At 39.6% G+C, this 27,174-nt stretch overlaps 1 protein-coding gene across 3 annotated transcripts in view; it reads left to right on the top strand.

Annotated features, from left to right (window-relative positions):
* SPOCK1 (SPARC (osteonectin), cwcv and kazal like domains proteoglycan 1) overlaps positions 1-22,127 on the top strand; it is a 617,584-nt gene extending 595,457 nt beyond the window's left edge. Inside the window, exons 9-12 of one of the 3 annotated variants that reach the window (XM_058170295.1) lie at positions 398-460; positions 14,238-14,375; positions 16,914-16,994; positions 17,233-17,355. In XM_058170295.1, the coding sequence (XP_058026278.1) occupies positions 398-460; positions 14,238-14,375; positions 16,914-16,990 (278 nt within the window). In that variant the 3' untranslated portion in view covers positions 16,991-16,994; positions 17,233-17,355. Of the gene's footprint in view, positions 1-397; positions 461-14,237; positions 14,376-16,913; positions 16,995-17,232 lie in introns of all 3 variants that reach the window. The other 2 variants (XM_058170293.1, XM_058170294.1) reach the window with 2 other exon arrangements.
* Positions 22,128-27,174: the final 5,047 nt, after the last annotated feature.

Raw genomic sequence — 27,174 nt, 5'->3', positions numbered from 1 at the left:
GAAATATAGATCCTTGGTCATCAGTTGCAATTAAATCTTCAGAACTCCTTCAGCTGCTATTAGTTTATAGCATAAGCAATTGCTTAAAATGTGGACATTAATTGACGAGCCAGTGGTAAATTAGCATCCTGTTTATATCAGGCTGATGAAGAGAAAGAGGGAAAAAGTATTTAACAATAAAATGGCCCCCAAACACTATTTTTAAGCATAGCAGGATGTGTCTTTTTTAATTAGTAAGGCTAATGTCGTGCATTTGTTCTGCTGTACTGTACAAGCATATGTAGTTCATTCATTCCCAGGTGAGCAATAGACTACACTGCCTGTCAATTGTGAAGCTAATCATTAGAGGGTCTGTCCCTCACCATCTGGAAACTCATTCTCGTGAATTATGTTTTAGGCCTCCCGTGCCAGAATGAGATGAACAGAATTCAAAAGATGGGCAAAGGGAAGAACTTGATGGGTAAGTTTAGCAATTTGCCTCTCGCTCACTCAATCCATTAATTAAATTAAATAAATCATTATTATTATTATAACACCATAAATTTATTTATTTTTATGTGATCGGCTTTCTCATCCGATCAGCAAACAAGTTAAACTAGAACAATATAAAACATAAAAGTGTACAAATGCTACACATTGAATTCAAAAGGAAGACATCAGAGAGAATTAAAAAATATAACATGCAATATAATATCAACCCACTTGGGCTGAACTGACTACGTAATTCAGACGCTTGGGCAAACAACCAGGTTTTTCAAACTTTTCAGAAGGCAAGGACGGTTGGAGCCAATCTGATCTCAACATCAGACTTAGCCCAAGACTCAGTGGGTAAGAGACACTGAGCTTGTCGATCGAAAGCTCAGCAGTTCAGCAGTTCAAATCCCTAGTGCCACCTAACGGGGTGAGCTCCCATTACTTGTCCCAGCTTCTGCCAATCTAGCAGTTTGAAAACACATAAAAAATGCAAGTAGAAAAATAGGGACCACCTTTGGTGGGAAGGTAACAATGTTCCGTGCGCCTTTGGCGTTGAGTCCTGCCGGCCACATGACCACAGAGATGTCTTCGGACAGCACTGGCTCTTCGGCTTTGAAACGGAGATGAGCACTACCCCCTAGAGTCTGGAATGACTAGCACATTTGTGCGAGGGGAACCTTTACCTTTACTTTAATCTAGCCAAAGTTCAGTTCTTTATTTCGTGACACAGGATCTTGCCAGACTAAATCTATAAGGTGCTAACTCAACTGATATATCCTGGAGATTCTACAGGGCAGGTATCCTACATTTCTTCCTCTTCCCACAATCCAACTTTGTACTGGGCTGCTTTTTGTCTTACCCATCCTGGGAACATGCTCCCTCCTTCCTGGGAACCTGCTGCAATATTGTCCATCACACGGACGGCAAAATTGGTTGGGGAATTCTGGGAGTTGAAGTCTGCCAGGCTTAAAGTTGCCAAGGTTGGAGACCCCTGTTCTAGAGGGCAGGACTGTGTCAGAAAAGACACAGTTCCTATGTTTCACAGGATGGCATTCTTTAATTGATGGACCCCAGATCTAACATATGATGTAATCCGGTCCTATTGAAATAGCAACGGTCCTTGTTTTTTTTCCACTTTATAAAATCACAAACAGAACTGAAGAGTAATATATGTGATTCCTGACTTGACATCTTCTTTGTAGCAAAAAGACATTGCGGTCTTGCCAAAATCTCAAATTTGGTCCATTAAATTAAATTTACATTGGATATAGTTAGATATATTTTCATCTTACTGATTTAGAAATCTAAAGCATAAGAAACGAACCAAAGCTACATTCACAATCATACTAACATTAAAATAGGCCTACTAAATTCAGTTGACCTTCCTGAGTCAACATGCATAAATGGTACTTATTCTTTTTCTTCCTTAAAGACTAAATTATACTTTTTAACTATATTATAATGATAGAAATATTCAAGACACTAATAGATGGAACATCTTTGGAAACTGAAGAATCCATCTGTTAAATTGCAGGATACTAATGCTAATAATGAAGATTTAAAATCTGTAATTGCATTATCTTCTGTATTTAATCATCCATGATTAAAATAAAGTAATATGTTAGGAAAATCATTTGAAACTAATTGAGTCAGATAAAAGTGGCATGAAATCCTTCCTTCCTTTGTTGCATTGTTTCAGCTTATTGATTAATCTCACTGATTATTTTGCATGCTATCTTGGGACCAAGCCCTATTTAAGCCAATGGAATTTATTTTTAAATAGGATTGCATGGTTAATAGCACTATGGCCACTTTGTAAATAATTGAGAAGAAATACTTTAGATCTTGCACAACCATATTATCTCTCTGGTATATATCTTTAAAGCTACCTAGTTTATTTTTTAAAAAACAGCTGCCTTAAGAAATTGAGAAAAAAGGACTTCTTTAGTGAATAGAAGAGAGATGCTGTGTTTATGTGTGGTTGAAATAATTTCCTAATCATTTTGGAACCACACACAGTCCCTTTAGTTAATTTCTGATTAACTCACTCCCTATAACTGAAACAATTGGAAGTGTTCTAGTCCAACCTTTTAAAGCTTTGGTCTTGCTTATTTATTTATTTGATTTGATTTTGGCACCATCCAACTCCAAACTGACTTTGGACAATTACTATATGACAAAATAAGATTTTTTAAGATAATCAGTAAATGATGAACAACCAATAACTTAGATAAATACATACAAAATGCAGCTACCGTATATACTCGAGTATAAGCCGAGTTTTTCAGCACGTTTTTTGTGCTGAAAAACGTCCCCTCGGCTTATACTCGGGTCTATACGGCTTATACTCGAGTTTTTTTTTTTTTTTTAAGCCCCTCGGCTTATACTCGAGTATATACGGCTTATACTCGAGTTTTTTTTTTTTTCTTTTTTTCACATTTTACCGGACGGCGCGGGGGAGCCCTGCCGGTGCAGTGGGAGGGCGGGGCGGGGGAGCCGCCAGCCTTCTCAGCTGAGGGAGGGAGGGTTTCCCCAACCGGTAGGTGCCTCATTTCCCACCCTCGGCTTATACTCGAGTCCCCAGTTTACCCCAGTTTTTGGGGTAAAATTGGGGACCTCGGCTTATACTCGGATCGGCTTATATTCGAGTATATACGGTACTTAACACAAGGCCTGATAGAACAGTCAGCTCTTGAAGATCTTCCAGAATATCAGCAGAGTGGAAATCATCTGATTATGAGCCATGGTGGTGCAGTGGTTGGAGTGCAGTACAGCCAGCCACTTCTGCTGATTGCCGGCTGCCTGCAATTTGGGAGTTCAAATCTCACCAGGCTCAAGTTGACTCAGCCTTCCATCCTTCCAAGGTGGCTAAAATGAGAACCCAAATTGTTGGGGGCAATATGCTGACTCTGTAAACTGCTTAGAGAGGGCTGTAAAGTGTTATATAAGTCTAAGTGCTTTTGCTATTGCTATCTCAGGGGCAGTGGTGGAATTCAAATAATTTAACAACTGGTTCTCTGCCCTGATGATTGGGTGGGCGGGCATGGCTGGGTGGTGGTGTGACTGGGTGGGTGTGGCCAACTCATCATCACTTACATTGAGGGGCGCCTCACCTCGCTCCACTTGCCTGACTTCCTGAGCTCTTCTGGTCTTTGTCTATTAATTTGTCTACTATTACAGTGTCTGATTTATTATCTAATGCCTGCCTGCCCTTCTGGATCCGGAACTCCCACAGATTCTTAGCCCTATTATTCTCCACGACAGCCCCTTCAGCTCCAGCAATGCCCTGTGATACTTTCCGATGGCTTCCTGGCACTTCTTCCCCTTGTAGCACTGAGCTCCTTGGCTTTTGAAATCCAGCACTCTTGGATCAGCTGCTTGGGCTCGGCAGCCAGAGAAGTGGCACTGGATTTCAAAAGCCAAGGAGAAGGAGAAGGGCCACGGTGTGGCTCAGGCTGTAAGAAGCCTGTTATTAAACACAGCTGCCTGCAATTACTGCAGGTTCAAGTCCCACCAGGCCCAAGGTTGACTCAGCCTTCCATCCTTTATAAGGTAGGTAAAATGAGGACCCAGATTGTTGGGGGGGCAATAAGTTGACTTTGTAAATATACAAATAGAATGAGACTATTGCCTTACACACTGTAAGCCGCCCTGAGTCTTCGGAGAAGGGCGGGATATAAATGTAAATAAATAAATAAATAAAATAAAATAAAATGGTGCTGGGAAGCCATCGACAAGTATCACAGGGCATTGCTGGAGCTGAAGGGGCCTGGGAGGAGAGCATTCAGCCAGCATTCAGAGGCAAGTGGGAAACAGTGGGAAACAGCAGGAGCCAGCGGCCTACCTCCCGGACAGCACAGGCAAATGGGAAACAGCGGAAAATCATGGGGGCTAGTGGCCTGTCTCCTGGACAGCGCAGGCAAGCAGGAAATGGTGGGAAATGGTGCATGCAAAGGGAAGGCCACGCTGGGCATGCTTGACAGCAGGAGGAGGTGCGATGGCCACCAACTGCAATGTAGAAACGGGAAATGGAGTGGCCAGCACGAGGGAAGAAGGAGGAGCAGGGAGAAGAGAGGGAAAGTGGCCTCCTCACCTTGTGACGGCCGTTCCATTTCCCAAGTGCAGCTCAGCACCACGGAGCTTTCCCCACCCACTACCACCCAGATGCCCTCGCTTCTCCCAAGCATTTATTTGTCTACCTGATTTCCAGCTCCATCGCATTTCTCGCCATCATGTGCAGGGAAAGAAAAGTTTGTGGGACTAAAAAAATTCACTCAATCAATTCCAACTTCACAAGAACTTTTTCTTTCACGAGAATTTGGAATTTCATGTCCCCAAATACAATGGTGAGAAATGCAATGGCGCTGGAAATCAGGTAGGCAAAGAAATCGTTGGAGAATTTGGGGAAAGCAAGGGCATCTGTGCAGTGGTGGGTGGGGAAAACTCTTCTGCCCACAAAAAGCTTGTCTTCTCCGCTGATACCAAGATCAAGAGCTGCCTGGAAAAAGCCAGTCGGCCTGGGAGTCAGGAATACCCTTTCTCTCAGGCTGGGCTGGTGGGACCATGTGAAAAGACAGGTAAGCAGGCTGGACCACTGGTACTGCGTGGAAGGCTGCAGGGAAGGCCGGCAAGCAGGCTGGACCACTGGTACTACGTGGAAGGCTGCAGGGAAGGCAGGCAAGCAGCTGGGCCACTGGGACCACATGGAAGACCACAGGGAAGGCAGGCAAGCAGGCTGAGCTGCTGGGACCATGTGGGCAGATAGGCAAGCAAGCTGGGCCACCAGGACCACATGAGAGGCCGCAGGGAAGGTAGGCAAGCAGCTGGCCCACCGGGACCACGTGGAAGGCCGCAGGGAAGGCAGGCAAGTAGGCTGAGCTGCTAGGACCATGTGGGAAGGTAGGCAAGCTGGGCCATGGGGACCGTGTGGGAGGCAGCTGGGCAAAAAGTGAAGGAAGACTCCTCAGGCAGAGATCAGCTGGGCCTCGTGGCAAGTGAGGGAACCAGAGAGCAGCAGCAGCAGCAACTATGCCTTGGGCGTGACTCTAGGCACCAGCCAAGGTAGGCAAGACGAGATAAGAAATGACTGGGAGGGGCAGGGTGGATGGGGGCCAGCCAGTGGTGCAATTAGCCAGTTCTCCAAACTCTGCAAAATCTTAACAACCGGTTTGCCCAAACCGGTCTGAATTGGCTGAAGCCAACCTCTGCTCAGGGGGACCTCATTCCAAATGACAGGCAGCACAATAGAGTCATCCCAACAGGTGACAATGTTTAATTGAAGGGACTTGGTTGGCTCACTAGGATGTCTAGGCAGAAACCTCTGGAGATAAGTGGTCCTTCAATAAACCTCTGTTAGAACTGTTGGAGATTGGATAAACTATGAATTAACAGGACTCATTGAGATGAGTCAAACTGCTTTAAAATGTGTGCTATCATTTCCAAACAGTTTTGGATAAGCAATAGCACTCTTAGACTTATATACCACTCCATAGTGCTTTACAACACTCTCTGAGAAGTTTATAAATGTTAGCATATTGCCCTCAACAATCTGGTCCTCATTTTACTGACCTCAGAAGGTTGAAAAGGTTGAGTCCCGTCAGGATTGATCCCCAGGCTGTGGGCAGAGTTTGCCTGCAGTACTGTATTTAATCACTGTACCACCAGGTTGCAATTCCCTTTTGTACACTTTTCTTTCTGTATCTTCCCCCTTCCCCATTTGTATCTGTGAAGACCAGTTATTGATGTTTGTTGGCTAACTGGAATCCAATGCATTCTTTAGGATTCAAAGGCAATACTCTGGAACCCGGGAGGGAAATGCCAAAGAGGATATGAATATAAGAATGAATATAAAAAAACAGAAAAATTTCAATCCATATCCCTTTAGCAGGATCCTGATCCCTAGAATGGTCACATGACAGAAGGATTCCCCAGGAATTGGGAATTCCATAACAGCCTTCAGGACTTTGGTTCTACATTCTGCGCATGTGCAGAGCATCAAAAATGGGACGTGATGACATCCAGGCGGTTGGGCGGAGCCTCGCGCACCTGCCACTACTGGTTTGCCTGAACCGGATAGAACCGGTTGAATACCACCACTGGTCTACACTGACGTTTAAATAGTGTGGGAGCTTTGGGCATCTTCTCAGTCAGGCCATATAATCAAAAGCATCTGATAGCATACCTTATCAGGCACTTGATCATAACTTTAGACAGTAGAACCCTTGCTACAAATATTTTTTTATTGAAGACAAGGTCTCTAGCAGATAGTACCCGGGGATGGTCTAATGCCATGCCTTATCAGGACCTTGGAAATCCAGATATGTGACCCTTTGTTAATGAAAACATCGTTCTTAGGCAGCTATTGTTCCTTTTCCCTTGGCAGCTATTAGATTAAAGAACTGATGTTGTCCTCTTTATCTAAATGGTTACAAGCAAGAATACAGATAAGGAGCAGCCAAGAGTGATTAACAACATGCAATCCACACAGCCTAAACTCATTTGTGGAGGAATTTGCAATGCAAAGCATTCCAAGTTGCATGCAATGTGTCTAAACAATCCTTTCTGCACAAGTACTTCCTATATATGTAAAGAGCCAATGAGGTCCATGCTACTAGTCGTCACAGTTTTCTGTGAGAACTAAAGCAGGACCATAAAAAGAAAATCTACTCCAGCCATTCTAAACTGCAATTTTGCAAAGTGAGATTACCTAGATTACGTTTGTCATGAAAAGCAGTTGAACCCATTGAGGCAGAATTAGTGGCCAGAATAACTTTCCGTGCATTTGGAAGCAAAGTATAATTCAATTAGCATCATGTATTCTGGGTAAAATAATAACCCAAACTCTACTCCTATGGCCATTGCCACAAACAATGAGATTTTTTTTTCTTTTCTTTTATGGGTGTGAAATCATGATATGACTGTTAAATGTAATTTTTCCCTACTTACTAAAAGAAATGAATTGTGTCCTGCTCAGTGGTGGGTTTCAAAAAATTTTTACTATTGGTTCTGTGGGTATGGCTTGGTGGGCAAGGCATGGCTTGGTGGGTGTGGCAAGGGAAGGTTACTGCAAAATCCCCATTTCCTCCTGATCAGCTGGGACTCGGGAGGCAGAGAATAGATGGGGGTGGAGCCAATCAGAATTTTTACTACGGTTCTCTGAACTACTCAAATTTTCCACTATTGGATCTCCAGAACTGGTCAGAACCTTCTGAAACCCACCTCTGGTTCTGCTCCCCCGCCCTCCCATAAAAAGCAACATCTACCTGGTTTAGGATAATAAATGACAATTTGCCTGGAGAGCTTTGAGCACAAACGAATTAAACATTCCATGTCTATTGGATCCTGGATTTCAATTTCATAATCTTATATACTCAACTTCCACTAACATTAGTAGTTTGTTTCATGAAATTAAGATCTCTTTAGTGTGTTTGGAAAGGAAAAAATATATATTATTTTCACAACTGCTTAAAATTAGGCAAGAGAAAAACTCTGTACTTAAAGAGTACAGACTCTTTAAGTTAATTGTGACCTCTGGCGATTAATTTGAGATATCTGTGTTATTTTCGTGGCAGAAATGGTTTTTTGTTGGCTTCTTCTGGGATGATTTTTCAACTTGCCATTCTAGCCTACAAAACTTTGGCTTTTCCTGGTGATCTCCCATCCACAAACTGGTTACATCCAACCCTGCTTAGCGTATTGGTTTTTTTTTCTTTTAAAGAACCTCCAAAAGTTGGTTTGGTACTATTATCTAAGCTGGACTCAGATCAGATATAGGAAGATTAATATACAGCTATTTATAAATGGTGTTTGTAACTTTTAAAAATTGGACAGTCACTTTAATATCTGCAATAGCCGAGATAGAAAATGCATTTATTTATAATGTATGAAATATTAGAGCGATTTCTCATTTCTGTGTCTCTTAGGCAAGTAATGGCATGGCATTTCAAGTAACGCATTTTCTTCATTTTTTCCTTCCATGGGAAGTGGAGTGAAAATAGGCCTTTTGACATATACTCACACTTTGCAGACACGCTCCGTGTATAGAAAGAAGCTCCTTTTTCATTATTACTACCAGTAAATCAAGGAGCGTCTATCTGACAAAAGAGTGAGGGTTCCTCTACCGCCACCACCCAGTTATCATTGGACATAATAAAAGCTGCTGCTCTGTGCTTGGAAGTGAAGCCGAGAATGGAAATTACTACAGAGGCATCCATGAGGAATGAATCTAACTGATCTCCAGGGAAAAGTAACTGGGGTTGTAGGGATGCCTTGAAGTGCATTATCGCTGTATCTGCTGAAGCTGACAACAGAAATAAGCCAATTCTCTTAAGGCAGGACCGATTAATTGAACAGTTATTTATTTATTGGATTTATTTATTTATTGGATTTATTGGCCCATCTCTTCATGAACAACTTTGGCCAGTTTCCAGCATTGTCTATTCAGTTGTACACAAAACAAGCTTGTATCAGGGAGTCATCCCCACACTATTCAGCTCATTGACCCCTTCATCGAGTTTCAGATTGTTCATCAGCCCCCAATATTGTGTAAAATAATTTAATAAATACTACTTTAACTGACAGTACTATGGACAATAACAACAATAATAGATTCAACTCAATCATCAAGCCTTGCTGATGGTTGACCATCCAAACCTGGGGAATGCTGTCTCACTGCCGGCCACCTTGACTTCAGGACTAGGGACTAGTGTGGATCTTAACACCAACCAAGATCAATTGACCCCAATTGATCTTCTATCAGGTATCAACCACCCTACATTTACTGATCATTTTTGACCCTTAGCCACTTATCAATCCCTTGGATAATCCTATCAACTCTTGGGGGTCAATATTAAACACTTTGGGCAACCCTGTTATAAAATGAAACCATGCCTAAAAAATTATTGTCTTTTCTTTCATAGAAAGGCTTATGTAGCAAACTCCTCTCCCTGTTAGATACACCTGAGTTTCAGTTTACCTTCAACCATTTCAAGATACAGGATATGTATCTTCACTGATATGACCTTGATCACATACAAAGTCAGATTAACTTCTCCTTTCAGAAGACATATTATCTTTTAGATACAATGACAGAATTTGGTGAAGGGGGGGAGAATTCAGGGTATTGCCCAGACTTGACAGTTGGGGAGGAGAGTTCAGGGGGAAACCTGTTTCAGGGGAAAAAATGATAATATAGATTTTAAAAATGGCTAAAATAGAAATATTGACTTAGATTGCTGTTAATTTGACTGTGGGTGTTTGAGAATAATTTATTGTCTCATTCCTTGTCTGCTTTATACAAATGAGCACCATTTTCTGTTAGAGTTGCTTCTATATTGTAGTATCATGTAATTTGCCCAGAGCCTTGAATTAGCTTAGAAATTTTTCTCTCAGAGGTTCTTTTCAGATGCTGTCTGTCATTAAAATAGCACTATTTTCATCTCCTTAGCCACTGAATATTTTATCCATTGGATCAGGGGTGGGTTCTATTTACCTTTACTACTGGGTTGCAATGGGGCTTCCTGATAACATTCGGGTCAGTGGGCGGAGCCTCCTGCCAGTTTTACTACCGGTTCTTGAGAACCGGTCTGAACCGGGGGCAACCCACCACTGCACTGGATGCTTTAAAGCTAAAAAGAACTTTATATACTCCCCCCTCCCTTTTAATAATATTTTTATTCTCTCTGTGTTTTGTGAATTATTTGGTCTACCTTCCACAAAGCAGCAAGGAAAGGAGGGCTGAATTTCACTAGTTAGGTTTCTCCATAGTATTAGGCAGGAGGTATGGCAGCCTAGCCTCACTCACGCCCTAGGACTAGAGGGAGAGTAAATGTGGGGTTTTCCCGATCCTTAGATGGAGACAGCAAGAACCACCAAATGCTGCATCAAGGCAGGAAATGGAGCTAGAGTGTGTAGACCCAAAGGACCTCTGGGAACAGTTTTTCCACCCTGCCACTACAGTAAGTTTTTAAAAAAAGGACATTAAGAACCAACCTCATGCTTCAAATAATTTTTTTCCTCTCCCTATGTCTTTCAAGATTTTGAGTGGGGGCCAAGGGTGAAATGCTACTGGTTTGGACCAGTTCCCCCGAACCAGTAGTAAAAAATGCTACTGGTTTGGGAAAACCGGTATTTCCGATGATCTGCTGTGACGCGTAATTTATATTAGCTAGAATCGTTGGATTTCCTGCTTTCTAGCTAATCTAAATTGTGTGGCACAGCGGATTCCACCCACCCCTCACCCCCGCTGTTCTACTTGCCTTTGCAGACTTGGAAGGCTTCAAAATGTTCCTTTTTTAGTGCTGCATGGGCGCGCCTCAGGCGTGCATACGCGCAAAGCGCGCACTCGGTAGCAGGCTCACAGAACTGGTAGCAGGCTTCAGAGGATTTCACCGCTGGTGGGGGCATGATCATTCTACAGAGGAATTATTGAGTCTGTCATTTGCACCTCTATAACTGTCTGGTTCGGTTCTGCAACCCAACAAGAAAGACACAGACTTCAGAGGATAATTAGAACTGCAGAAAAAACAATTGCTACCAACCTGCCTTCCATTGAGGACCTGTATACTGCACGAATCAAGAAGAGGGCCGTGAAAATATTTACAGATCCCTCACATCCTGGACATAAACTGTTTCAACCCCTACCCTCAAAACGACGCTATAGAGCACTGCACACCAGAACAACTAGACACAAGAACAGTTTTTTCCCGAAGGCCATCACTCTGCTAAACAAATAATTCCATAAACACTGTCAGACTATTTACTGAATCTGCACTACTATTAATCGTTTTATAGTTCCCATCACCAATCTCTTTCCACTTATGACTGTATGACTATAACTTGTTGCTGGCAATCCTTATGATTTATATTGATATATTGACCATCAATTGTGTTGTAAATGTCGTACCTTGATGAACGTATCTTTTCTTTTATGTACACTGAGAGCATATGCACCAAGACAAATTCTTTGTGTGTCCAATCACACTTGGCCAATAAATTCTATTCTATTCTATTCTATGATTGTTTTGTGCCTAATACACAGGAAGAAGTCTTAACTGGGCCAGGTAGATGGAGGAAAAAATGTTCTTCTTTTTCACAGTTTTTTTCAGCAGAGATATAAAGTGACAAAAAATAACACAAAAGTTATTTTTATTTTGAGTTTTCAGGCTTTGACAGGATAGCTAGATTAATGTCAAGGAACGGAAGTCTCTCATATACTATGGAAAAGCAAGAGGACATCTAGGCCCAGCTAATCAAAGACAACTTGAAGTTCCAAATTCCAAGAGTCTTGTGCCTGAAGAAAGGGCAGATGACTCAACTGCACAACTGGACACAATGAACTAAGCACTGTGATGGGACCTATTGACCCACTTGAGTTAAATTAAGAAGCTGTAATTAAGAAAAATGGCATTGCAGAGGGAGGGGAAACATTAAACATTGGAAATGGAGCAAGTGGAAAGATTAAAGCCAGCAGTGTTGGAATAAGAGGTTTCTCAACTGAAAATGAGTGGCTAAAGAATGGATTATTATCCTGCAATCAATCCACACTTCCATAAGTTCCTGTGGAAAATCTAGAATACAGGAAAAGAGAGGGTCCTATCCTCTAAAGTGGGTTCTTGAGAAAAGACTGGCCAGTATGACAAAAAATCAGTTTATGTATGTGTTAAATTAATTGAACCCTTTGTCACCCTATGAAATGGCTTGAGATGAAATGGACAACTATGCACTATTTCTAAAAATGGTGAAATCCCTGCAAGAATCAATGCCTGAAAGTCCTAGAAGAAATTTCAAGGCTCTATGGTGAAAGATGTCTGATTCCTTTAAAGCCTTCACTCATAGAATGGGCATGACATGTTCCTGATGTATCTACTAATATCTACTATCTACTGTTGACCTCACCCCATTCCTAAGAGGTCTGTAAGGGGCGTACATAAGAGCACCAGCATGCCTACCATTCCTGTCCTAATGTTCCCCTTGACTGTATCCAATTTGTATGATTATTTCATGCTTGTACTTATATATACCATTGTGTTTGACAAAATAAATAAATAAATAAAAATAAAAATAAATGTAAACAGACAGCAGCCGATACAATTAGGGAAATCAAAACACTGATGAAACTGAAACAGTTCATGGCTAACTACTCAACTGTATTTAAGATCAAGCATTTCTAATGATACTAAGAAACCTGAAAGACACTAAGAGGTTGCTTCAAGACCGCCAGAGGAAATGGTAATGTACCAAAGCAACCATCCCAAGATATTCACAAGACTTAAGAGGAATTCTGGTTAAAGTCAGTCTAGGTCTTATACCATGTCAAGCACTAAAAATACTACATTATACTACATTTTTCATCATACAACATACTACTATGAACAAGGTTCGTGACAGACCCAGCATGCACATGTTTCAGATGTAGAGAAGTGAGATGTGTCAAGAATCTCAAGTTTAAGCCAGATTGAGTCAAAAAGTCTAAGGCAAGAATAATCTTCCAGTAAATAGTTTTCTAAACTCAGTGTGAATACACTGTTCCATCCCTGAGGTGAGTCAATTTAGTACTATATGGAGATCCAATAGTCATCTGGAGCGATACTAGAACCAGGATTTTCCCAGGCACCACAAATGCAAATAAACTATTCATGGGAGGCCAACCTTCAGTGGAGAGGCTGGAGAACGAAGTGGGACTTTGTAAGGAGGAAGGATCATCCCTATGTCATGCCATTCTGGGATGATTTACTTTGATGGGTCTAATATGGTATACCCTTCCATTAAGACAAAACTTGTACATCCTAAACATTCTTGTGAATAATTCCAGCAGTAGTTCTAAAGACTTAATAATTTTCTGATTCTTTTCAAGGTAGCATGCACTGCATACATCTATGGTTGAGAAAGACTGCATTGATTTGTGCTGTGTTTACTAATGAAATGGAATACACAGTGTGAGTGTGTGTGTGTGTGTGTGTGTGCATGTAAGTTCATTTTAGTGATTGCAATGTTTAATGTTGGAGTAACTAGCACAGATTCCATTACATAATATTTGCTTAAGTATATGCAGCAAAACGAATGTGAGATACACGCCTGCAGTATCCAATGCACTGATTTAGACAAGTATTGGGAGAGAACTGCCAGTAGTTGGGCTGAGTATTTAAGATGGGCAAACTTTACTCCTTCATAAACTAAAATAATCCCAGGTAAGCTTTGGCCTCCATTCAGACTGAATATGTGCCTTGTATCAAAGTATCTAATTTACCTAAGAGCAGTGGTGGGATTCAGCCAGTTCGCACCTATTTGGGAGAACCGGTTGTTAACTTTCTAAGCAGTTCAGAGAACCGGGTGTTGGAAGAAATCTTATTTTGTTTTTTTCCACTTTACAGGGCTAATCCTGTAAGGAAGGCAGGAAGGAAACATTCTGGTATTGTTTCTAGCCTAATCTTTATTGCCCCGCTTACACAAACTGCCTCTCTGGTTAACTCTTATTACATTGTAACAGCTAAGGCGAAGCGCCCATCAACATGAGTGATGTTGAGTTGGCCACGCCCACACGGTCACATGACCACCGAGCCACGCCTACTCAGCTGGTCATTAGGGCAGAGAACCGGTTGTTAAATTATTTGAATCCCACCACTGCCTAAGAGGTATTGCTTTGGGAATAAATAGGAGTCCTGATGATTTTGATCTAGCTGTGTAGAATCCCAAAGGAAAATCTAGAACATCAGTGCCAGGCTCAGGCTTATGACTGACCTGGTCTCTGTTTTGCTTGCCTCCAGGTGCCTTCATCCCCCGCTGCAATGAAGAAGGCTATTACAAAGCAACTCAGTGTCATGGAAGTACTGGCCAGTGCTGGTGTGTGGATAAGTATGGAAATGAGATTGCTGGCTCTAGGAAGCAAGGGACAGTAAGCTGTGGTGAGTAACATCAGACTTTCTGCAAGAAGATAGGAATTAACTCTGTAATGCTGGCTAGGAAAGCACAACATGACGTAGAATAAATATATTAGGATAACCATCTTCATGTTTTCGTATTTATTAAACAGATGCGCTCACACAAAAAACATCTCTTTCTAAGCATGAAAGACAATGTAAGATTGGTAAAAGTATCCAGTCTGCTTTGCCTGTCAGCTTAAAAGACAAGAGTGGTTTATACTTACGTAAAATATTCCGATCGAGTGATTATTGGGGGTAGGATGTTTTGTTTGAGGTTTAAAATAATATGATGTACTCCATACCGGGGGGGGGGGATTCACATATAAATAAGGAATTTATCAGAGTTGCTTTAGGATTAAGCAAGGCTTCAGAAATCATTCAGAAAAGATGCTTTGAAGGAACCACATCTTTTCCTTTGAGTGTCCTATTCAAAGAACATTTTGGAATTGCAACTGAAGCATTGCACAAGCGTCGTTGTCACAGAAGTTTAATAAAAATGGTTGCTGCTAACACTGCAACCACACATGTCCTTAGCTGCATTTTGCAAATGTGACATCTCAAACTGCAAGTCCCACTATCTGGACCTTGAGCAGAATCCAGAAACCACTGCCCACCATTGCTGGCCATGTCCTCTTCACTCCTCTGCCTCAATCGTTCTCTGTCAAATGAGATGCAAACAACACCAAAAAGGAATTCTGTTTGCCAAGTGCCAAGACAGTGAGCAGGTACCTAGGCAATTGGTTCTCTTCGATACAGAGGGAATACGCACACCAGGGAATGAAAGGATTTAAAGCTATACAGTAGAACTTCTGGTCAAGACCATAATTCGTTCCATAACTTTGGTCGCAAACCGATTTGGTCGTGACCCGAACCTAATTTTGGAAAATTGGCATGTACAAAAAAAATGGCATGGAAGGAGAAACCGGCTGCAAAAAATAAATAAATGTGAAGGATTGAAATAAATTCAGTCGGAACCTGATTTGGTTCATTGTGGTCAGAAGCATTCATGACCAGAGGTTCTACTGTATTATTAACTCAAGCAGACAGATTTAAGAGCGTAATATAAAAAGTATACCTATCAAGCAACATAATACCCAAATCTCTCATAAACTGCTGAAGCTTCTTAATAAGTATAGCAGATATCCCAAGGGCAACCAGATTCCACATTACCCAGTGTTAGGTTCTGTGCAGAGTCAAGCAACAAGCAACAATAGCAATAGCACTTAGACTTGTATACTGCTTTACAGTGCTTTACAGCCCCCTCTAAGCTGTTTACAGAGTCAGCCTTTTGCCTCCAACAATCTGGGTCCTCATTTTACTGACCTCGGAAGGATGGAAGGCTGAGTCAACCGTGAGCCTGGTAAGATTTGAACTGCCAAATTGCAGGCAGTACTGCAGGCAGAAGTAGCCTACAGTACTGCACTCTAACCATTGCGCCACCATGGCTCAATAACCAAAATGGTTTTTATCAAAACCTGGCATCATGTCTTCATAGTTCTGCTGCGGTCATGAGACTGCAGGACCTGACCTTGGCTGGCTGGCACATGACTCTTGAACGCAAAGGGAGAGTCTGTGTGAGGATTCTCTTGCTTTTTCCTTTTTTCAGCATGCAAGGTTTTAAAACAAGCAGTTTAGTGCACAATGAGCTCTAAACTTCTAGACTTTTCTAAAGATGGAAGAAAAATCGTAACACGGTACTAAACTCTCAAAATAATAATGGTCTTCTACATTGCCACTACAAACTCCTCTAGAAGCACCACCTGGAGGATGGATAGAAAGCAGGCCAAGTGCAGTTTCTACAACTCCATACTCAAGTGAGGAAAATTAAAAGGGCACATTTTAGCTTTTGAGAAATGCAACCCTGAAACTTTTGTAAGGCACTCTTTATCCAGAGGCATTATTCCATGGTATAAATGGAAAGTCTGAGTCTGGAATTTCTTCTTTAAAATCAAAGCATGAGTAGTCACAGAGTTGGAGTTTATTTAATTGTAAGATGACTACATACAAGGAAAGTGGAGGAGTTTAGACTTCAAGAGCCCTTTTCCATTTTTCCCAGCTGCAAATATATTCTTTGCATCCTGCACATTTGCAATGGGAACATTCTGTGTTGCAGAAACTTCTGGATTTATTTATGTTTTATTAAGGCACACTTTCAATTAAGAAAAGTGCAACCAGCCAGGAATACTAGATAGGCTGACTGTCAGGAAGGTTTGTCTGCTATTATTGATCTTTGCAAGGAACATCCACTCAGCTCTCAAGGCACATACACGTTGAAAGCCAAATCTGTATACACCATGAAGCCCAACAACCAAAGCGACAAGCAAACCACATAATTATTTCGAATGACTTTTATCTTCTTATTTGACTTGGTAGATAGGATCACAATTGGAATATTTCTTGTTCCATGTATATTATAATATTTCTTGAGATGCCAAATCACGATTGACAGTAGTGTTTAATGATGCTTGTGGGGAGGTGTTTTGAGGCTTGCAATGTACTGAGACCACCAACTCATTTCAGATACCTTCGAATACTCATCAGATGGTGATGTCTTTCAGTCACCATTGACCTGGAATGGATTTGAACCAACTATTTAGAAATGTAAGGTTCTGTTTTCAGCTGTTGCTTCCTCCTGAAAACGCATGGTTTGGGGCGGGTTCTGCCAGGACTGTATGCACTTTTGAGTTCCCATTGTTATATGGTCCATTGTTGGGGGGGGGGGAATGTCTAAAAATAAAACTGACAAGAAGAATGAGTATAACTTAATGGAGAAAACAGTTGACATGCCAAGGCAGAAAACTGGGCTTAAATTATAGCTGTGACTTCTTCCCTTTTGCAGAAGAAGAGCAAGAAACCTCAGGAGATTTTGGTAGTGGTGGATCTGTGCTCTTGTTGGATGACCTGGAAGAAGCACACGAAGCAGCAAAAAAGGACAAACAGAAGATACATGTAAGAGCAACTAATGAGGACGATGAAGACGAAGATGACGATAAGGATGATGAAATTGGGTATATATGGTAGTTCCCATAACTCTGAGGACTCATGTTTTGCACAATGTCACAAATCATTTTGTATCTCCGCAGAGATAATGGAAACATCAGGCATCACACACAAAGTTTAGTCAATACCTGTACGGGCCTCCCAGTATGCATACTGATCTCCTTCCCAATTGGGCTTTCCTTTCACTTTACTGGTAGCCTCACCTCCACAGGCACACTGGAGATCAGCATGCATCGCTGAATCTGTCACTAACGTGAACTGGGAAGACCTTTTGTATGTGGTGTACCTTGTACAAAGGGGGTAACTTTATACACACATGTGCATTTGGGTTCCTGCAGCCATCATGCCGCTAGTAAGGACAACTCTCTCGCCACTTGATTTAATTTTGTATGCTTTGTATTAATTTGGAAGACCGCTTTCACTCTCAAATTCTTCTTCTCTTCAGCATAACTATACTCATTGATTGTTCTCATTTGTTTTTCATTTTTTTCCATAATTAACCCATTCACGCAGCATATCATTTTGAATGAAACAGAGACCACGGAAGGGTGGAGTGGGAGATAGTCCATACTAAACGTCTTTCATGCTATAGCTTCTGAGGCTTTCATACAGCGGGTCCTTTTTCATTGTGACATTTGCTGTCAGCTACCCACTCTGCTTTCTTTTCAGCAGCTAAGGCAGGCGATCTTTTTGTCTTGCTATGCAGAACCTGTTAGAAAAGATCAAATTGCTTTAGCATTCTGGCTTGGCCAAATTATTTCATTTTATCTCCTTCTCACTTTGCCTGATGTTGTTTAGCAAAAGGAGAGCCGAATGCCAATAGTACTCGGTTAAAGTTCTCCCTACTGACTATGAGTGTAGAGAACAAGATCTCAGTTGACCTTTCAGCCCATTAATCAATTTCAGTTCAGTTTAAGTTAATGAAAATGATGTTGACTTTAAAAATAAATTGTTGATTTGCATGCTTACACACAATGCTCACTTTTCGACTTCTAACAAAGAGGAACCTTCTTTTCAATGCATAGGAGGAAGTCATGCTTCGCAAAGCCATTTCTTTGCTTCTTGTTAGACTTTTTGCAGACTTGCAAGTCTCGAATTTGTTTTAATCAAGTTTGTGCTAATGCTATGCAAGCTTCTCTCTGCTTCTGGAATAGCATACCATTGGATTGCTGAAAATGCTTTTTTTTTCCATTTAGTCTAATGATTCCTCATAGGGAAGCACTGAAACTGTCAGAGGCACTAACCATCAAAAGTAATAAGCTGTCTTTCCTTTATTTAAAATTGTTAGTATTTATTTGCTCCAGTTTAGAAGAAAAACATCCTTAGGCAGTTGTTTCCATGGTTAATATCACTCCTAGTTAACATCACAAGAGAAACTTATACTCATGAACCAGAAGAGTGTGGAATAGAATTATCCCATAAACGGTCCTGAATTATTCTATCTCCATAGCAGCATCTTATTGTGCTCAATTGCCATTCATTGTGGGAAAATAAATGTGCTACTGCAGACATTATAACAAGTATCTTTTTTTTTCTTATTAAATGCAAGAAAATCAACTGTTACATAAGTCTTTTAAATTTTGCAAAATTTAAAAGGGCCATCTCTACTTTAGTCTGTTTTGATCCTCAGTCTTAACACTAAAGACAAATACAAAAATATTTGTATTCGAATGCAAATTAAAAAAAGAAAGAAAAGTGTATATTAAAGATGCTACTTCTTTGGTATAAATTTCTAATACTTTTTCTAAATAACTATAAAATGGCATCTACCCATAGATCATTGCTTATTCTATTAGAACTTGGCTTATTTATGCCTTTTATTTCTGGTGCGATGTAGTCCAAGTTTATTTTAAACAAAAGTTATACAAAAAAAAGGCCTGAAAATGAATCTTTCAAAATAATACCAAACGTGAGAGCTTAATACTGCAGTTTTCATCTTGTTTAACTCCTTCTAGAGAGAGCAATCCAAATTAATTGGTCGGCGGAAAAGGTGCTTCCCAGACACAACGTTTTCTGAATTTTTTCCCCACAAAGATTTCTAATATCTTAATACACAGTTTGGCTTTGATATTTGATTCCTAAAGTTATTTGATATTTGACTCCCCGGGAATCAAATTTCTATCTATCATCTACTGCGGAGCCCCAATAAAGAAATTCATATAGTAACTTTGATTTCTTTCTTTTTTAAAAAAAAAAAAAGCAACACTTTATCTATAGCAACCCAAACTGTGATGTGTGTTGTTACATTTAATATGACATACAATGAAGCCATTGGGCTGTGCCCTAATTGCCATTTGGCCTCTACTTATAGCCACTCATGTACACTGGAGGTTTGTCCAGATCTCCCTAGCAAAGGAATATAAACTGTTACCTGATTTTCTTACCAAGCCCAAACCCTCTTTCAAAAAAAAAAAAAACAGAAGAAGCCATGAAACTGATTTTGTTCAGAAGAGCTGCAACAGAAACGAGTAGCAGCTGATGGTAAAAGTTATGCTGCTGGCTACATCCAGCAACTGGTACTGGGTCAAACCTTGGAGCTTTGCAAAGCTGTTACATGTTGATATCACCTTCTCACTCCAAGTGCTATAACATATCACACTTGTAAGGTACTTTAGAAAACCAAACCGTGGGATGTTTTTCCCAGACTCCTGCTTAAAGTTCTGTAAAATTAATGAGGTTTGCTCCCAAAGACAAGTGATGTTAAGTGCAATGTACAATATGAATTGCACTGGCTACAGTCTTTAGATTTGGCTGCAGAGCTATTAAAGAAAAGTCGAAAGCCAGTTGGAAGCTGTAATATAATGCCTACTTTTCATTCTACTGATTAAAGGTGAGGTTTCTGCTTAATAAAGCTCCTAGAAATCATCTTCCCTTTAGTTGCAATGAAATGCTGTCTGTCGCACTCTGGAAAGTAATTTACATTTAGCTTCATTTTCAACACAAACAGTAACATGGGAGAAGCTTTTTTGAGGGGGTTTGCATATGTGTATGTGCATGTTTGTTTGGTGTCCCCCTGTTGCTGAATATTGAATCAGTGATTTCTCCTACTTCACTAGCACCCACCTCTGCAACTCACAGGAAATTCTATTTAAATCCGACAATAAAATTCCCACTGATTACTTTTATAAATAAAACAGCCCTAATCCGAAAGTTGTGGGGGGGGAATCCAAATTGGGAGATTTGTTGGGTTTAAATGTAATATTAACAGTACATTTTGTCTGATTATAGACTTGTACAAAAACAGAGTTTGTTTATCTTCTTGTTTCTTCAAAATCTGTAATCCATCTGTTGATCCCACAGTCTTATGGTAATACAGTTTTTGTTTGTATGTGGTAACCGCTGTGCATTCAAAGTTGCCAACACATGGTGGTGTACAATTTGTTGAAGAGGTGTTTGAAATGTTTTCCCTGAAATATAATATCCTACACTAAACCATGGCAAAAGATGTGAACATTATAAAGGAGAAAGTCATTTCATGTATGCTGAGTAGAAATGAAATGTAACTGATAACCTCCTTAGTTTTAAGAACACATATAAAATAAACTGTTAAGGATTTGCCTTGGTCCATCTTCATTTTGTCTGTACCTACAAACTATAATCATTGTCCTGTTTGTGATTTCCTCTCATCTGATTTCCTGTTTGTCTAGAGCAGGGGCTGTCCAACCTTGGGAACCTCAAGACTGTTGGACTTCAAGTCTCATGGAATGGCTGGCTGAGGAATTCCGGGAGTTGAAGTTCACGAATCTTAAAGTTGCCGAGGTTGGACACCCCTGGTTTGAGAAAACATTTTAAGCCTGGAAAGGGGGTAAGATTTCAAGGATGTGTTATAAACCACCATGGATTTATGTAAGTTCAAGTGGGAAACTTGCAGGGACAACTACAGCTATGATTATATCAATATATCAAGAGCATGTAAAAGAAAGCCTTGGTACCAAGCCTTGGTAGCCCCATGAAAGCAGAGCCAAAGAAACAGAATAGAACTGTGCCTTTGGAGGAACTGAAAAGTGGCAGCGTAATTTCCCAGTCATTGTCATGAGAAATACTTTGCTTCATTAGAAAACAGTAAACATAAGCTTTGGGGAAAGGGCAAAACTACACAGGATAATCTAAGCAAGCCTTATAACCTATTATTCCTCTGCAAAACTGTGCAAAACTAGAACACGTCCAAACACAAAGCCATGGCAGCATCTCTGAGTTTCCTATCAAGCCAGAGAATGCAGCAATTCATTTCTCATTAAACTGCTGAGGGAAAAAATAATAATAAAGTAACTACTATTTTGTCTTACCAAGCCAACAATAGGCCTCCTATCCTAGCTTCTCTCTAAAAAAAAAAAATACTTTATAGCTTTTCATGGATTGAACTGCTACTGGACAAAAGATAATAATGGTGTTTGGCTATGTGTATAACCAAAACACAGATTGGGTTATTTTGTATTACATTATATTCAATTTTGATACAGTGATATGAACCAGCAGCTGGTTCAAAGAGATTATAATCAACAGCAATCTGTGTTGAAGACCAAGCCATATTGTGGACTTGTCTCTAAACATGCAGCTTCCATTCCATTGTTTTATGAATCATCTTTTTAGAAGATCTATACTGTCCCTTTTAATATTCCCATTGTTTCTCATCCATGCTAAACCTGTTGTTGATACTATCAGTTTTTCCTGCAATTAGCTATTGGAGTTTCCACTGCTATTTCATATATCCTATCCCACTCACCTCAGTTACAAGTTAATGCCCAAGTACCATCATTTTACCAGGAAGATTCTCATCTGCAAAAGTTGTACCTCTTCCATGTTGCTGCCTATCAGGATTTTTGCATCAGGACCCCTATTCGTGTTTGCCCAAATAATTCTTATATTTTCTGCCTTCGAGCTAGGAAATTCTAACCTCAGCATATAACCATTTCCTTCAATGTGTATGTACACAGAGGGCCAGTACTGAAAATCAACTAACTTTAGACATATTTGGAGAGCCACAGTCTTCTATTCTAATGATTAATAACCTAAATGGTCCTGAATTTGATTGCACCAGGTTACAAAATCTGTATCTGTAGTATGTGAGCTTGGGAGGGAGCAACTATTGCAAGTATATAGGTGGTATTCGTTACTCTTAAGAGTCTACAGCATCTAAGAACAAGAGGAAGAAGAGTTAACTACTAGATCTCAGATATTAGAATATTGCTTACTTTCATCTGAAGCTTCTTCTATTGGCATCACCTGCTGGACCATAACTAAATAAAAGAAGCTCTGACATCACATTGATGTTTTTGGGGAGCCTGCTTCTTAAATAGAAGCGTTGTGACTTTAGGCCTTCCCTTATTCCAACCAACACTTAAAACACAAGGATATTCCAAATATTTTTTTCCACTAATCATATTGGATTTTTGATTTGCACTGTGACAAGATTTTCCTTCTAAATGGTGCAGTTTTAATTGCAATTTTCCAGTGATTATTATCAGAATAATTTTTTAAAAACCATGATGTAATATAATCTCATACATTATATAGTGGAGAACAGATGCATGGATAGAAACCTTGCCTAAATAGTGGCACTTAAGATTTACAATGAAATGTAAACTATGGCCATAGACAATTAATGTTATATATTGTTGCATGATGTTTACATTCATGTAAACTCTTAATCATGTAAGAAAGCAAATGGTTTTTTACAAATATATATTTAGAACAGCATCTGCATTATTAAGGTTATAGTTAGATTATTACGACCATTTTGGTACTCTAAAGCCAAAAGTATGATTTTTAACCCAAGTTAATTGCCATCTACTGAACTGGTTTTATGAATGGGTTCATACACGCCGAGAATGGAATTCAGTATAATAATGGAGACACATGTTAACAAAGATTATACCTGCTATTTTAATGTGTACAGAAGCAATATTTAGAAACCACCATTTTTTGCGACAGGAAAAAAAAATCTGGCAAAGTTAAGAGTAAAAAATCTTTATAGAAAGCAAATCTCATAATCTAATTGGATTATTTTATGAGGTATTAAATATACCATCAACACAGGTTATTAGAATTATTAGTACTCTATTTGTTCATAATTAACACCTACTTTTTAAATGGTTAACACAAGCTCCATTAAAGCCATGATATAAGAACTCTTACTGTAGCCTTTTGCCCTCTTGTTTGAAACTACACTTCAAAAAAGGATTTTAGTTCATTAAAATAATAAATAAATGAGTTATTTAATTCTGTATAGGGTAGAGCCATCAATATTACACCCTAGAGCGAATTCCCATTGGGAGACAAAAACCTTTTAACTTTCCCCCAGCTTCATTTAATTTCTATTTCCCTTAAAGTATTACATTTTTCTTCGAATCATTGACCTTCCCAATATTAGAAAGCTGACAACTCCCATATATAAAAAAAAGAACCATTGCAGTCCAGAAATACTCCAACCTATTAAGCCTGTGTAAATGGAGCCATTTTGAAATATGGAAGCTTTTAGAGCTGTTGCCTAATTTTGTTACATTATCTTTACTAAAAGAATCATTACGGTTTCACGTTGTATTTTACATGCTGTTCCCACAAAATAGAGCTTTGATACATTGGTTCACAGCCTCCTCTGAAATTCTGCAATAGGTTGTATCCAAGATGAAAAACCTAGATGCCAAAATTGGTATTCTTATTTAGCAACTGCCTCATTTAGTGGCTGTTTGAATTACAATGAAAAAAATAACTTTATGACCAAGGATCACAGTAAGATAATAAGCACAGTCAGAGTTTTACTTAGTGAATGAATTGCTTAATACCAAGTTGTCACTAAATGAGGACTGTCTTTGAAATGATAGACAAGGATATTTTGACAGTTGCTTTCTTCCACTGTTATAATAGGATGAGGGATTCCTTGGGGAATAGGAGGAATAAGCTGGGAATTGCAGAGGGAAAGCCAATTTCTGCTCAGGTTAACTCTTGAGGGTGAGAGAAAATGCTGAAGGGAAGCTGGTATTGCCACCATGAGACAAAATCCAGTATGAAGATACATAAGAGATGAGCCTATGCATGATGAAACTTGTCACATAGAAGCTTGTCTCATGAGCTTCTTAAGTAAGCCTGTGCAGGAGCAAACTGCTCCTCTTTGCCAAACTATCCGTTTCATATTTATTCGTATAGTTTATATTTTCCACACAGGACTCATCTATAGAATAATACATTTACTGGTTTCTTTGGTTTCACTTTTGTTCCAGAGATTTGAGTGCTAACGATTTCATATTCTTTAAGCAGCAAATGACAGGGGGCACAATCCAACGATAAGAAATAACTCACACCTTGTTAGCACATGGCAAAGTTAAGTGTATGGTGGTTTGTTCATTTTTTTCCTTTTTCCTCCTACAAATAATAGACTTAGCCTTAGCTTGATGATACATAATGAATCCTGGATTCTCACTGCCATCAAAGCATTTGAAATCTCACCTTTTTTTTTCCTCCTAAGTTTGTTGCTTTCCCACCTCTCCTTTCTTTCTGTCATCCAATTTGCTTTAACCACACAGAACGTCTGCATCATAAGCATCTAAGAGCCCTTTCTACATGCATGGTACTTGGTCTTCTTATACTTTTCTCAATGCTGCTGACATCTGTTACTGCTTAATGTGTAGCGTTGTTAAGGAGAGGTCCAAATATTAAGTGCTTCAGTTTCATGTCCCTACTGTAGACGGAATGTACAAATACCATGGTTAGAGTAGTATAGTCAATTTTGAATGCTTTTTCCCTATGAAAACTTAAAAGGAATGTGAATATTTTGCTGATTTCCTTGGTTAATTGTAAATGCTGAATTGTAGTCCTAAGTAGTTGCATTTTTGTCTGTCTTAATAAATTTTGATTTGTCCGAGATGCCTTAGTGTCTGATTTTATATTGGTTAAAAAAAAAAAAATCTAGCAAAAAAACTGCATATTTTTTTTTGCAGATAGTATAATATACACAAAAGGAGATGGTCTATAGCAAAGAAGCATATTCCAACCAACACTTGGATTGCAGTACATAGCAGCAATTCCTTTACCCCGGAACACACTTGAGATAACTTTATTGTTGAATATTGTTTATGAATTTCAACAAATATACATTGGGATTTATTTAAATGTGAATATATGCACTACAGGTAGTCCTTGATTTACAACCATTCCTTTAATGACCATTCAAAGTTACAACACTGAAAAAAGTGACTTATGATTGTTTTTCACACTTACCGCCGTTGAAGCACCCCTATGATCACGTGATCAAAACTCAGATGTTTTTGCTGGCAAGGTATTTATGACAGTTTACAGTGTCCCGGGGGTCATGTGATCATCTTTTGCGACTTTCTAACAAGCAAAGTCAATGAGGAACCTCGATTCACCTAACAAGCATGTTACTAACTTAACAACTATAGTGAGAAAGATCATAAGATGGGGCAAAACTCATTGAACAACTATCTTGCTTAGCAAAAGGAATGTTGGGCTTAATTGTGGTCGAGGGCTACCTGTACTGAACAATGCCCATAGAAGTAAATGACTAGTCATTTAGTGACCTTCTGAAGTTACCACAGCCTGACAAAAGCTACTTATGACCCAGTTCCAAAGTTTCAGTATCACCCTCCCTGATCGTACGACATTTGGCAACTGGCCCACATTAATGGCCATTTTCAGTATGTGCCAGTCACATGACCAGTATGCGCCAGTCACTCATGTACCAGTCACATGAGAGGTGTGGTGGCACAGTGGTTAGAATGCAGTACTGCAGGGCTAACTCACTGCTCACTCCAGGAGTTTGAGTCTCACAGGCTCAAGGTTGACTCAGCCTTCCATCCTTCCGAGGTCGGTAAAATGAGGACCCAGATTGTTGGGGCCAATATGCTGATTCTGTAAACCGACTGGAGAGGGCTGTAAACCACTGGGAAGTAGTATATAAGTCTAAGTGTTATTGGTATTGGTATTTAAAACCAGCCTATAGCAAACAATGATTTTAAACAGTTCATTTAATCATCGTAGTGTTTTACTTAACAACTGCAGCACAAAAGGTCATAAAAATCAGGTCTGGTCACACAGAGACCTGCTTTAAAATCACCACAACTTATGACTGTAATTTTGATTGGTGGCTCAATTATGATTGTCATTTGAGAACTAGCTATATGGTCTTCCATTAAAATCTCCAATAATTTGTTGGAGGGTTCCTACAGTCATGGAGAAGTCATTTTTGGGAGCAGATAAAAGCTTCATGTGAAGCCTTTAAACACAGTATTCCCTTCTAGTCTCTAATTCCTTTAAATGTTCCCTTCACCAAGTAAACTCTGATTGATTGGGTTTCATTCACTAAAATCCTGGGCCAATAAATTACTTAGCAGTAACTAAAGAGATGAAAACACTTTGCATTTTAACATAAAACCAAAGGATTACGAAACTGATACAGTAAGGTAGAAACAATCCATGTAGACAATGCCTAATGCTAGTATTTTGGGACAGTAAATGTCAAGATGGCTGGTATTATAAATTTAAAAAAAATAAATATAAACATGAGGAATCAAGTGACCTTGAATCTAATGTTGATCAAGAAGGATGGAACACAAAGATAGAAAAGTACAGTTAAAAGGATCATTACCCATTTCAGTGTAATTGCTTGTGAATAACTTGGCTGTCATGACACTATTAGTAAATGTTTTTATTGCTTTTTCCATTTAAGGACATGAATGAATGAATGAATGAATGAATGAATGAATGAATGAATGAATGAATGAATGAATGAATGAATGAATGAATGAATGAAGCAGTTGGGGAGAGA

Source organism: Ahaetulla prasina, chromosome 2 (genome assembly GCF_028640845.1).
Source record: "Ahaetulla prasina isolate Xishuangbanna chromosome 2, ASM2864084v1, whole genome shotgun sequence".
NCBI classification, from domain to species: domain Eukaryota; kingdom Metazoa; phylum Chordata; class Lepidosauria; order Squamata; family Colubridae; genus Ahaetulla; species Ahaetulla prasina.
Note: the sequence above shows the minus strand (reverse complement) of the source record. Positions and strands in the feature narration are given on the sequence as shown.